Here is a 14,003-nt window from a genome sequence, read left to right as displayed (position 1 = left end):
CTTTTGAAATCTCAAGGTCTGATAGTGGAAGAATGAGGAATGAAAGGGTGTTCAACTTCATCAGCTGGACGGGCAGCAAACTCAAGAGCTCTAAAACATGAATTGATTTATTACAACGTGAGAAAGCTGTGAAGGTAGATATTATCTATGTGACAGATAAATGCACTGTAGTTCTCATACAGATACACACTTTAGGAGTACTTGCAGTTCTTCAGTGTTTTAAAAATACACAAAACAAACAAACAAAAAGCCTCCCAACAAGCCACCCCAAAACCAGAAACAAATAATCCTTCAAACTCCTCTAAATTTTCTTGTTTTGAAATTTAAAAGAAAAAAGTCATAGAAGTCAACAGGCTTCACCTTTTGGTATTTTTCCTCTTGTCTTCATCTTTGTCTTTTCTGTGTTTTGAAATATATTTATCCTCTTTTAAAGAGTTTCAAATATACAGCAGCAGCTGGCCTTGCTAGACAATGAATCTTGGCCAGGAATGGCTGAAGCGGACAGGGACCGTCTTCAGCTCATCAAAGAGAAGGAGGCTCTTCTTCAGGAGTTGCAGCTCATCAGTCAGCAGAGACGATCCCCAGAAGACATTGCACGTTTGGAGGAAGAAAAAAGACGCTTGGAGGATGAAATTCAACGGGCTCGAGCCACGTCTGCTCATGGGGCCACTGAAAGGTTTGGGAACTTAAATGATTTTTTTATCTACTGTAAGTTCCATATAAGTAGTTTCAAAAGGAAGAGTAGGGAATTTCACTGTGTATACGAAACAAACAAACAAAGTTATTCAAGTAATTTGCTTTCAAAAAAGGAGGAGACTGCTTCTGACTGCCACTATTTAATTCTGTCTGTCTTGACATTTTCTGAAGGAGAGTTACAGTCATGTTGACTAGTTAGTTCTCCTTTCATTCATCTAAAAAGTCTGACTAGGAAGAAGAGATCTGAATAGAGTCACAAAAAATGCTTGGAAAAAGTCTGAGTGATACTGTCTGATAATAGAGACCTGAATAACAGTACCTAGATAGTGAAAGATTTTTCTGTTATTTTGCAGTGGAGTGATTTTCATCTCCAAAAGCATCAGAACAAAGATCCTTTCCTGTATTTGGGTTCTACCTTATAACAGGAAAGTTAAATGATTGCGTTTTTACTGCCTTTTGTATACAATTTTTCCTTTTAATTTGCAGTCTCAGCAGTGGGGGGAGCACATCCCAACTCTGAGATTCAGAGAACATAGTAAACAGAGTCATTCTTGAAAACTTAAATATCAAGTTATATGTAAAAACAAACAACCCCCAAAACATATGCATGGAAACACTGTGTTTATTTCAAAGTTGCCCAGTTTTTCCTGTAGCCAAAAAAATGGACAAAACCTCTTAACCTCTTCTTGTTACCATAGGCTGCTTCCAGTGAAAGCAAGAAAGTACTTGTTCTTGTTTCCCAGACTTGCTTCTCTTTAATAGTGGTAAAGACCCAGGTTTGACACTTGAGGAAATCTGCATGAACCAGCTTTAATGTGATCTGTGTAAAGGTTAACATTTACATAATTAAGAGACTTCAAAAATACTTGGAAGTGCCTTCCGTATACAAATTTTGAGAACTTCAGTTCCTTTGAAAAGGCTTACTTCGGACAGTAAATTTAGGCAATAAATAGAAAATTCACAGCCAACCTACAGTTCAGTGTTATATATTTTGCAATTTTTGCAATATCGTTACATTGGCTTTCCAGCTTAAACTGACAGAAAAGGGAGTTCACTTTACACTGCAGTGTAGTAAGTTTTATTTGTTGTTTTTGGGCTCTCATGTTAGGTAGTGCATACTATGTTGGCAAGAAGGCCAAGCTATTTTTCCATGTAGTTCATGCTGTGGAAACCAGCGTTCCAATGTGATACTTGAGATTTCAAATGCTAGCAAAAAGTTGTGTAGAAGTTAGAATAATACTGAAGGGCACTCTATTTTTGTATAACAAATTGGAGGAAAGCTTAACTATTTGTAGCCCTAAGTTGGTTGGTTGGTTGGTTTAGACTCAGGAATAACCCAAACCATTCCTAGTTCTGCTTTTTTATTTCCACTTTCCTAATCATGAAATACAAAGAAGTTTCATCTTTAAATGGTTACCAGTTCTGTTTTGTTGCTGAGTTTTAAAGGCAGTGAGTTTTGGGCAGATCAGAACTAACTTAAAACCCCCTTTGCCTTACAGATTTTTTGTTTGCTTTTTTTTAAGGTTGGCTGGCAGTCTTAGTTGGGATTATCTTTCTTGCTGTATCACAGGTGCCTATCTCACAGCACTGTAGGTTCCTAAGGTGGTTTTTTAAAGCAGGTGGTGTGAGTACCCCTTCTTTCCCATGCAGGCTTTTGAATCTGTTAAGTTTCTTGCAACCATTTGTCTTTTTCTTTTAGTTCCTTCATGCAGTGCCTTTATCATGTTAAGTCTATATAGCTGAGCTGCAGCTTTCCTTGCACCACCTGGTTCCCCTGGTCTGGGGTCCACAGAAGCAGGAGAGGGGCTTCAGCGCAGCACGCGCTCGGGCATGCAGCTTCTGCCGTGGGTCACAGTGAAGGGAGTCTCCCCAGAGGGCAGTGGGGTTGCTGGAGCACTGCACTACAGCCCCTTGCCAACACATGAATTGATGGAGTTGGAGGCCAAGGAAGTTGAGAGATTTACGGTTTTACTGCTAACAGAGACTTTTTTTTTTTTTTCCCATGCCTTAACCATTCAAAATTTATTGAAACTAAAGCTGCCATTTTGTTTTATCCAGAAGGACTCCCTTTTGGTTGTATTTTTCTGTCCAGCCTGTTAACATGTTGAATTCTAACAGCTGTCTTCTGCAGTTAAGGAAGGTCTGAAGCACTCAAGCCTGATGTGCTTTCTCCAAAAGAGATTACCACCCTGATTTTATTTTGAAGTTTAGTGATTGGGCTTAGAAAAATAAAACACCAGGAATACTTATGATTCAGGGAAAGAATAAATGTGATTTTGAAGTTCTAATAATATCAAAATACAGAATTTAAAATATCCTATAGATGTGAGACTGACAGCATTATAGATACATTCCATTTGTATTGTGGCAGTGGTACCAGGTAGTTCAGCTGCTTGTTATTAGAATGGGCACAAAATAAGTTGCAGTGAGAGGTTTTTGTCATAGCTTAATATTCAAATCACTGGACCACCTGCTTAAATATAATGATCTATAAATGTACTTGAAACACCTAGAATTAGAGCTTAAAGTTGAGTTTTATAGTTACTGCTTAACAGAAATCCTCCAAAAATATTCTTTTGATCTTTGAAATTTGACACTAATTAGCTTGGGTAGTAGGGCTATTTGGAATATTTTTTTTTTCTTGTCAAGGCAACGAAAGTCATAGGGGTTCTCTGTATTTTACGGTACAATCAAGTTGATGCAAGGGAAGAAAAAATGTTGTAGAGTCTGATGCTTTTACCTAGGACTTTTTATGACTTTGCTAATTCCCGTAATGTATGTTCAACATCATGACTCTTATATTGCGCCTCAGTTACATTTTTCTGGGAATTCTGCTGGAGTCTTAGTCCTTGTGTTCTTGCTGGAATTTCCATTGCTGCCTGAGATGCGTAAATTAAAACTTTTTGTTAAACAGTGAAACTTCTTTTTATATTCCAAACTGCAATGTAATGATATTTTTCTGTACTTGGAAAGCTCCTAGCACTTCTTGAGCACTACTGTAATGAAGAAAAATAGTAATATGTATCTGTTTAATTATAGGATACTGTTACAGGAAAAGAGAAGTTGTTTGCTTATGCAACTAGAAGAAGCTACACGTTTAACCTCATATTTACACTCCCAGTTAAAAAGGTGAGTTATAGAAAACCAGCAGGTTTTGAACTGCAGCAGGGAAGAATATTAATGATCTATAAAGTTTACCTTTTAATACTTCTCTGTGTGTGTGCCAAGGAAATTAATTTTTTACTAAATTTATACAGTTCGGTCTATGGAATATGATGATTTGGATGGAGTTTTATAAATAGTATTAATGATGGCTATTTGGGCTAGATTATTATGTGTATTTGGGAATTCTATATGTTATTTTATTTTCTGAAAAGAAGATACATACTTAAAACCTGTTGTAATATTGTTACAGTTTTACCAATATGAGGATGACATTCTTGTAAGTTCTGTGAGGTTTAATATTCTGATACTTTCTCTAAAGGAGGGGTTTTTGATCCCTGGTGAGATGACAAAATTTTGCCATTTAAATACAAGAATGTGCTAAGACCCACACAGAAGCCCAGAATGGTTTGCGTATTCACACTTGCAGCTGCCTTTTTAGATGCAGCTCTTGGGGATTCCTCAGCTCAGCACCACACCAACATCAAAAGCTCAGTTCCTGCTGTGTCTCACTTCATCTCTCTCTGTCACTTATATTCTTCTCTCCCTAACTGTCAGGGAGTAGTAAGAGGAACTGGAATGGGATTCATCCTAAAAGTCTTTTTAATTTTGCACTGGAAAAACCCATGAGGGTGAGGCTTACACAGCAGTTTTTTAGGACTTTCCAAATCCCTTCTCACTTCTTCTCCCTGATATGTTTATGACCCATCATTAATGTAAATTCAGGCTGGATCATGGTAATCTACCCTTCCTGGCTTTAGATTGAGTCCACTGATCCAGATCCTGCTCTGACCTCTTTTCTGCCAAATTATGGCTGCTTACACATTGGAGGAGAGAGTAGGCTCATCCTGTTGGACCCTTTGTCTTCAGGCATGTGGTCCTGATTTGGTTGTCACTTGCACTGTTCCAGTCATAGTTGTGCTTGAGACCAGGACAAGAGACCTTAACTAGACCTTAAAGTGCCAAATCATCTCTCCGTGTCACTGCACTGAATACATGTAAAATTGCTTGTGTAATCTGGATTGACGTTTTTATGTCTACGCTGCTGTTTCTGATTATATTTGAAAGGGCCTTTTTTTGTTTTCTCTTTCTTTGCCTGCGATAGTCTGTCAGCTAGCACTCTCACAATGTCCTCTGGCAGCAGCAGGGGATCTCTGGCCTCCAGTCGAGGATCCTTGGCCTCCAGCAGAGGCTCTCTCAGTTCGGTCAGCTTTACGGACATCTATGGCCTTCCACAGTACGACAAATCAGACAGCGTTACAGACTACGGGCAGCATTTACGCTTTGACATAATTCCCTTTGAGTCTTTCACAAAAGATGTGCCATACGCTGATCCCATTGGACACTCGAATTTCAATAAGCAGCGGAGGTCTCTGGATACCCCGCAGTCCCTGGCATCCCTGTCATCGCGGTCCTCCTTGTCATCCTTGTCCCCTCCAAGCTCACCTCTGGACACCCCGTTTCTCTCTGCGTCTCGAGATTCTCCCTTGACTCAGATGTCAGAAGGTTTTGAGGAGATGGCAAGCATAGGAGCCCTGGAAATACTCAGGGCTCAGACCACGGCATTGGGTGACGATGATACACAAGGATCGAGTTCATCTCAGACGTCCACTTACCCTGTGGACAGCGAAGGGCTGCGAGAAGTGGGACCGCAGCTGACTGCTGTGCAAACTGGTGGAGGTGAGTTTCTGGACATTATTATTTTGTCACACTATCACAGAAAATGTTACAGAGACCTAAGCATACTAGCACAGTAGAGATTGTTCCTCAGTTTGACTTATTTTACTTCCATCAGTTACAAATTACATGGTAGATGCTAGCTGTTTAAAAAAACCCAACCAACCAAAAAAACTCTAAACCCCCAACCTTTAGATTTAGGGCAAAGAGGTGAAAGAGTAGAAAAATCCTTGTAAATAGATCTTAAAATAGTGGTGAATTGGGTGGAGGAAAGAGAATGGAACAGGAACTTTCTTTGAAGTGTAATGCATCAAGGAATAAATATTTTGGTCTTGGATTGGAATTAGTAAAAAAAGCATGGTTTAGTTACTTCTGAGGCCCCCAGTTGTGCCCACGTTACCATTATTATGATAACTTAAAGCAACACAAACCCAGGGGAGATAGAAAAAAACCCCCCACACTAAAACCAACAAACAAACAAAACTAAAACAAAAAAACAAAACAAAACTAAAACCAAACACAAAACCAGGCACAAGGTGATGCTGCTGACAGTGCTTGAAGGCTGGCTGACTCCATGCTGAATTCACCCCTTATTCCATACCATTTACGTCATGCTTGTGTTCCACACTATCCAATACATCCTCATTAACCACCACCCTCCTTCTCATCTTTTGATAAAATATGCAGATACTATTGCCTTAGTCTTTGAACCACCCTTGTAAAATGTCCATAAAATGTCCACTAAATTCATTTAGCCCATGACTTTGGACTCTATCTGTTACGGTGGTCACTCAGGATAGGAGAGGTGGTGTGATGCGTGAAGTTACTGGGCACCAAAACCAGCTCAGGTTGGGTCTACTGCTGCACTTGCACTGCTTCTTTTAAGGCTTGTCCACTTGTTCAGGTGGTTCCTGCTGCAGTAATTCCTATAACATGCAACTCAAATCATGGGTTACAACAATGTAAAGGTATTTCCATTGCTCCCTCCACCCCTGGTCCCTTTGGACCAGACCTGTTTCCTGTGTCTGTGTTCTGTGATGGAGCAGAAGCCACACTGGCATGGCGGTCATGAGTGCATGGTGCACTCTGCTCATGAGTGCTTCATCAGTCATGGAGCGCCTTTTGTAGGGGGTGTGTGAGAAGTTCAGCATCCACTTGAGTGGTTGTCTCAGAGAACCTGTGGTCTGTGGTTGCAGAGGAGTGATGTATGCAGTTACCACGGCGTGCATACTGTTGAGTTTTCTTTTCCTGCTTGATTGTGAAGTTGATAGACTTGCTTGAGCGTGCATTGGTGGAAGCTTCTGAGGCACTACAGTTGAGAAACATAAATTAGAGAGATGAAAAGAGGAAACAAACCTTTAAAAAAAAAAAACCAAAACCAAACAGATTTAAAAACCTAGGCATATAGGCACATGAGAAATTTTTTTTCCTGTTTTAATCAATTGAATGAAGAACTGCTGTTAAAATGCAAGAGTATTCCTTCATGATGACATTTCTGTGTGTTGACTTGCTTGTATTTCTAATAAAACCATACCAGTAGAGAAGGGCTTTTAGAGAATATTTTTAATATGAAATACTGTAATTTCCATCCCATTTCTACATCCAGAATTCTGTGTTAGCAATTGTGTAGAATGTTGCATTCAGGACTTAGGACATCAGGAGTACTGTGAAATATAACCAGAGAATGTATCATATTATACTACCAAATCTTACCTCTCAAGTGATAATGAGAAGGAACATTGACAGTATCTAAGGAAAAGCTTTCAGCTTTTTATTTTTAAAAATAAAATGTCACCACTGTGCTAAAAACCCTGTAGTGCTCAAACAGCATTTGAGATTAGACTGACCTACTTTCCTTAACGCAGCTAGTATTGCCAGAAGATACTGCTGCAGAATTTACATTTACTAGATGTAAACATTTCTAGTGCCCATATTGCAGCTTTCAGACCAAAATAAACAGAATTCCAGAGACCAGCATGTAAGCTTGTGCTTAAATTAGTGCCATGAAGAGGCTTCCTGAGGCTTTCTTTAAACCTCAGATCAGACCACAGCATGTCTTCACCAATTGTGGTAAGCGAAACTATGTTAGTAGTTCATTTATAGCTCATACGTGTTTCGTAGAAGTGAAGGCTTGGTCTGAGGGCTTAGGGAGCAATAGGATGAGGGTCAAGTTCCTGCTTTGATTTTTCTTTTCTCCCTTCTCTGTCACGTTTCTGTACATTTCATGTTTCTCTGAAAACCTCTGGCAGAAATGCCTGTGCTATCTGCTGTCACTGCTGCTGTGTCCAGCTCCTAGTCCAGGGATTGCAACTTTTCTCTGTGTACAACAGGCTGTTTTGCATTGCTTTTTGAGGAAGAACTTATGGTTAAAAGATAGCCAGGCTGTCTTTTTTTTATTATTTTTTATTATTTTTTTTAATGCATTTGAATTTAAGAAGAGTTGCTTAAGAAAAATTTGTTTAACCTTTCTGATTTTTCACTGGAGTCATGACTACTTTGCGTTCCACACTCACTAGCAGGTGAGTTTGCAATTGTAATGCAGTTTGCAAGTTGGAAGTTTCAAAATTATTTTGGTGTTGTACTCTGTTCTTGAAGAATTTGATGGAGAATCAAGCTCGTATATCACAGTTTGGGAACCCCCAGATGTTGAGGGGTTTTGGTTTTCACTGAGGTACTATGCAGTGTGCTTTGCTGCTGCCACCCAACGGTCTGGTAGCATAATGTGATGCTGGAAAACAGTAAGTATTAACTCGGACAAATCTTTTGCCTATTCCTTCACTAGACAAATTACGAGGTAATTTTTGCAAATTCTGGGAGCCAGGAGGGTTAACATTGAATAAACTGCATATACTTGGCACTGAAGCAGCACTTGAGCAAGTTCAAGGAGTTATTCAGGGACTGCAGTTTTGATGTTCAGTTGCTGATCCGCTGTTTTATTGTTCTGCGTCTGTTTCAGGGACATACTGTGAAATATGTCAGCATGTGTGAATGGAGGAAATATGCCTGAGAGGTTAAATCCATCATATTTCTAAAGCTGGGAGTGGGAGGAAACATGTTAATAAAATATTGGGCTTTAATATCTTTGCTATCTCTTCTTCTCTATCCTAAAATAATCTTTCAAGTGCTAAGTTTCCTTCAATGCCTAAATAATCTCTTGTTTGCAAAATACTGTCGTAGATCTAAAAGGTGATTGATCATTGTGTGCTTTTTATTTTGTCTTGTTTCTCATGCGGCACAACAGAAAATTCACTGTAAGTGAACCTGAAATTACTTATTGTGCTATTTTTGCCTGTAATTCCCAGTGTGTTTTTCTGTGTGAAGTGTTGGTTGTGGGTTGTTTTTTTTTTGTTGTTGTTGTTGCATGTGAAGAAACAGGAGATTTTGCTACATTTGCTTTTGTTTGATATTTTGTTGTATCTGTTTAATCATTATGGCATACTTAATTTTTTGCTATGTCAACTAAACAATATATTTGTGGCTGTAGTTGAATTCCTGGAAAAAGTATTCTGCGAGCTTCAGCTTTATTATATGATAGTAATGCCTGACAGCATCACGGTATGTAAGATGTATTTGTGTCTCTGATTTAGTTTTTATGAGAGTGTTTGACACTTTCATTAGTGTATTTGAGCTGACATGCAGTATTCATAGTCTCCTAAACTTGTGAAACATGCTTTAGCTTTATTTATGTATTTTTTTAGCTACTGAAATCTTCCACACCAAAATTTCCTTTGAAGTTCACTTTTTCAACTAATGACACCTGAGGATATTCTTTTAATCAGGCCTGTCTTATGTTTATCGAGATTTGGCACTCAGTATTTCCAGAAATTCATATATATTGTTCACTGATTTTGTTATTTAAATAAGAAAATGAAAGGTATGTCTATCTTAGAAACTTAACTTTTAAACAATTCTTTAGCTTCTAGCATTGGAGGGTCTGCAATCTGTGCTAAACCATATTCTCTTTAAAACAAAACCTGATGTTTCTTTCTTATTGACCGATTTTTTCCTGCTGAGGGGTTTTTTTTCTTTTTTCCCCTAGTCACGGGCATATTTTGGTGTTTGCATCTCTCCCAAATTCTCTGGGATTGTCCAAATGTTATCAGATGCTTCCATAGCCCACAGGCAGTGGGCAAATCACTGTCAGGTTACAATGCTGTTGTAACATGTCAGTCTTTCACAATGTTATATTGGTGCTTCAGAGCAATTTTTCCTTCCAGACAAATTGAGCCCATGAGGTCTTTCGTCTGCTACATCTATACAAGGTGTTCATATAGAGGGGTCAGCCAAAGGCTTATTTACAAAAAGAAGTCATCCTAGCATCATTTGTTGAAATTAGCACAGAAATTATAGAAGTACTTTGATATAAAATTTGTATACTTTGGTGAAGGTCAGCCTCTTTCCAGTGATACAAAATTATTGGGAAACTTTCATACTAAAAGATGTCTCTACAGAGTGCTAGTTTTGATTCTGCATAAATACCAGTGACAGAACTTAGAGGTGGGCTCACCAAATTAAAAGTTCTTAAGAAGAAAAAACCCACAAGCCCACCACTTTGTACAAGTGATATGGAGGAGAGCACGATTCAAATACAGTTTCTTTGCTTTCTGTGAACTAGCTTAAACTTGGCTCTCATTTGTGGTGAGTATGAAATGAGTAACACTGCACGATGTGTGATGTACAATAAGGATGGGATGCTGTAATTGGGAGTGGGAGGGAAGGGTGCTCCTTTCTCCAGGCACAGAGACAGATGCAGGTATGGATGTCCCTGGTCAGCGGATAAATTCACTACATAGCTGAAGATGGCCAAGTCCTTCACTGAATTTGAAGGGGAGGTGCGTAGGGCTACTTATGGATACAAAAGGACAGAGAACTGGCTTGGTCTAGTTCATTGGACATCTTTTTTTGGTTTTTTTGGGACATTCTTGGACAGAAACAGGGTACTTTAGCTCCAAACAGGACCCTGTGGATTTTGGAATATCTTTTGGGACTTTGTGCTGTTGGTGCCCTTATAAAAGAAATGTACCTTGGGCTGGTGCGGGACTGCTGGGTTCAGTGCATCCTGTCTGCAGTGTGTTAAAGCAAACCTTAGCCAGACGCTTCTGTTGACAGCAGTGGCATGGTTGTATTAACTTGGGTTTTTTTTTATCAAGTTTCAAGTCCTGATGTCCTGTCCTGGTGGCGCTTAAGTGGGAGGTGAGATGGATCCCATGCAGAGGGGTGGCTCAGTTGTCTGTACCTCAGCTGGGCTCTACAGGTGGAGCTCAGGCTGTTGGCTGGCACTCTGCTGAAGGAAACTTATGATTAGGCATCAGCCTTTTATTTTTGATGCCTTAAGATAACATGTAACAGAGATACTTAACGAGTTCTTACTTTGAGTAAGGCATGTTTCATCCTTAGTTCAGGGGTAGTAAGCAGTAAACATCAGCTGGTGCTTGCCTCCAGCGTGATGTGTGCAGTGCTACTGTCACTCCAAATGCTGTCAGCTAAAACTGGGAATACTTCCATGCTGTCTGTTTTAAGTTTCTGAGCATGGGTAGAAACAAATAAGATGCTTTCCCTATCTCTGAAGTGGCACCTCTTTGCCGTTGCTTTTCTGCTTTGAGGACAGTCATTGAGTCTTAAGCAAAAGGGGGGGAAAGTTGGCAACAGTTCTTCACTGCACACTGAAGAAACCGCGCTTCCACAAGTCTGTTGAATGGTTCTCTCTAGGACACGAAAGAGAACGACCTCAAGTTAGGAGCTGTCATTGAAGTGCCGAAACCTTACCTATGTAATTCTTGAGCATTACCGCTTATGCACATACCTTAAAGGATTGGTAGCTGCTATACCTACTTGCCTGTGCAAAACCTGATGCATAACATGATTTTTGTTGATACGCTTCCAATGTGAAAAGGATTGCTGACTTGCTATGTATGGTGTTACTGGTGATTTGGGGAAGGGTGGAAGAGGGGGGTGAATATTGCTTCCTCCTCCCTCAGTCAGTTTTAAAAGTTATCCACCAAGAATTTGAAAAAATCAGTGGTCTGAGTGAGTTGGAAAGCACTGGTTCTTTTTGATAATGCCTCTCAGACTGTAAATAAAAGCTGCTATTATACGATCGTATAAACAGTATGCTTTGAGACTTTGTATTAGGAAACAAATGAGAACAAACCCTCACATTGTGTTATCAGATAACTTCTTAAAAGAATTAGTCTCTGTTTGTTTTCAGCCTATTGTATATTCAGTAGGTAAATCTTAAAAGTTTAGGATATCATGTGTACATATGTTAAAGTAATGTAGGTCTTTATCCAGGAGGGATTATTCTACCAGAAAAGCATTTAATAACAATGCAGTTGGTTTATACTTAGTCTTGTCAGGGAGAAATTAGCCACAAACTTCCTTCCTGAATTCTCCCACAGAAAATCTCTGGTCGATTGTATTCTAGGTTTTTAAATTAAAGTTAGATGAAAAAGCAATGAACTGTGTCTGTGCCAGCTGTTTTGTCACTGGTTTTGATACAATACCTGTTTCTTGTGTAATTTTTAAGAGATTGCCTTGAGCTGATGTTGTCTTTACTTTTTCTCCATGACAGCTGTAACTCTGCGAGGAGACAGTGGAAGAAGATCGGAGAGGAGAGCCAGGCGAGTTTCAGCATGTCTCTCAGATCATTCACTGGCTAGTGACAGTGGCGTGTTTGAAGCTTTAAGCAAAAGGTCAGGTGTATAAATGCATAGTAAGCTGGAAATATTCCTGTTCTACTGCACGGTCTGAAATAATTCATTGTAAATTTCTGAATATGCTTTCAAAATTACTGATTCTTAGTATCATAAAAATATTAGATTGTGTGTTTTAAAGGAAAGAAGCTTTTTACATGCAGTTCCACTGTCATATTCACAGGTGCCAAGTCCCTTTATTGTCTCTAACATTTTAACACCATATACTTCTCCCTTGAAAGATAGTTTTATCAGCTTACTGGTTGTGAATCAGTAACTTTATTTCAACCATCTATAACAAAATAAAATTATACAGTGTGGCTTAAAATTTTGAGTAGCGTGTGATAAAAGTATAACTGCAAGGAAGAAATATATGAACTGCCAAAAATGTAAAAATATGTAGGTTGACCGAGTGATTGAAGAATGGGTAAAGACGTGTTATTTTATGCAATTGTTTTAACACAATAAACAGTAACTGGGAAGAAGATAAGATTTTGAGGATACTGAAGAGAAATGGAAGACAGACTAAATATTAAACTACCCTAAATATCTTGAAAAAACTCATTTCTTAAAATTGTGAATTACTACTTCTATGTGTTTTTTAAATAGGTATCTTATACAATCAGAATCATTTAGGTTGGAAAAGACCTTTAAGACCATCGAGTCCAACCATAATCCCTTCTTTATTACTAGTCCCTCCTGTTTTACCAAACAATTGCCTATATTCATAAATCACAAAATAAACGTTCATTTCATTATGTTTTAACAGCTTAGGTCAGTATGTAGTTTACAGTACTTTCTGTTCCTGCAGGAATGAAGATCTGGAAGAGCCTGTTTATGGTGATGCTGCCAATAGTGAAGAACCGCAAATACATGTTGGTTTTCTGTGAGTAGCATTACTCCTCTTTCCCCTTGTCAACTCAGCAGGAATTGCTCACTAGTTTTATTGGTTTTGGTTTTTAACTTTTTCATAAACTTAACTGCAGTGGATAGTTTTAAGAAGTTTCTGAATTGAAAGCCAAATTTTACTGGATGTACAGATTAGTCATCACATACCGATTTCTGCTGGGGATGTGCCTTAACCACGGTTGATTCAGTGTCCTTTCAATGCTGGCTGATAAAAGGGCCTCTGTTACTTCTTTCAGTAATGTTTTCATTGTCTGGGCCATTAATGAGTGTATGGATACATCTCTGTGTGCGAGGTCTGACTTTTTATGCCAGGTAAAGAAGGATTACCTTAGGAAAGTCACAGGTGAAGACACACAAATACAGCTTTGAAGTACTGTGCTTAGGGTATGCTATTGTTAGCAGTGGGAGTAGCCTTGGGAAGGTCGGTGCAAGGCCAGATGTCATATCTTAACCCTCCAGAATTCTCTCTACCCCTTGGAAAACTAATTCCCAAGACAGAATTTTCAAATATCAACCAGGTTTGTTGTTCCATTTCAAAATCCATGCTGATGTGAAAGAGTGAATTTTTAATTTATTTTCATTAGCCCACGAAAATAATGCAGACTGATTTGTCTAATGTAACTGATGCATTACACGTGTGCACACATGCACACACTCGCGCGTATGGTGTAACTGTTTAAACCAAGGAGTGTATTTTATAAAACCTGTTCACTATTAAGAGTCACAGTAGGGAATATTATTCTTTTTAAATTGAATAATGGTTAATTCTCTTAGTACTGATAACTTTGTTACCTTAGCTAATATTATTAATAATGTTCTGTTATCAGAGTGTGATATCTATAATTGCTTTTGATTCAAAGTGATTTA

At 38.7% G+C, this 14,003-nt stretch overlaps 1 protein-coding gene across 8 annotated transcripts in view; it reads left to right on the top strand.

Annotated features, from left to right (window-relative positions):
- The window catches only part of WWC3 (WWC family member 3), a 105,710-nt gene that overhangs the window by 74,641 nt on the left and 17,066 nt on the right, over positions 1–14,003 (top strand). For 6 of the 8 annotated variants that reach the window (XM_075776456.1, XM_075776499.1, XM_075776489.1 and 3 more), the window contains exons 9-13: positions 434–676; positions 3,736–3,825; positions 4,964–5,538; positions 12,107–12,227; positions 13,039–13,113. In XM_075776456.1, coding sequence (XP_075632571.1) covers positions 434–676; positions 3,736–3,825; positions 4,964–5,538; positions 12,107–12,227; positions 13,039–13,113 — 1,104 coding nt within the window. The remainder of the gene's footprint in view (positions 1–433; positions 677–3,735; positions 3,826–4,963; positions 5,539–12,106; positions 12,228–13,038; positions 13,114–14,003) is intronic. The other 2 variants (XM_075776516.1, XM_075776508.1) reach the window with 1 other exon arrangement.

This window comes from Balearica regulorum, chromosome 1, assembly GCF_011004875.1.
Source record: "Balearica regulorum gibbericeps isolate bBalReg1 chromosome 1, bBalReg1.pri, whole genome shotgun sequence".
NCBI lineage: Eukaryota > Metazoa > Chordata > Aves > Gruiformes > Gruidae > Balearica > Balearica regulorum.
Note: the sequence above shows the minus strand (reverse complement) of the source record. Positions and strands in the feature narration are given on the sequence as shown.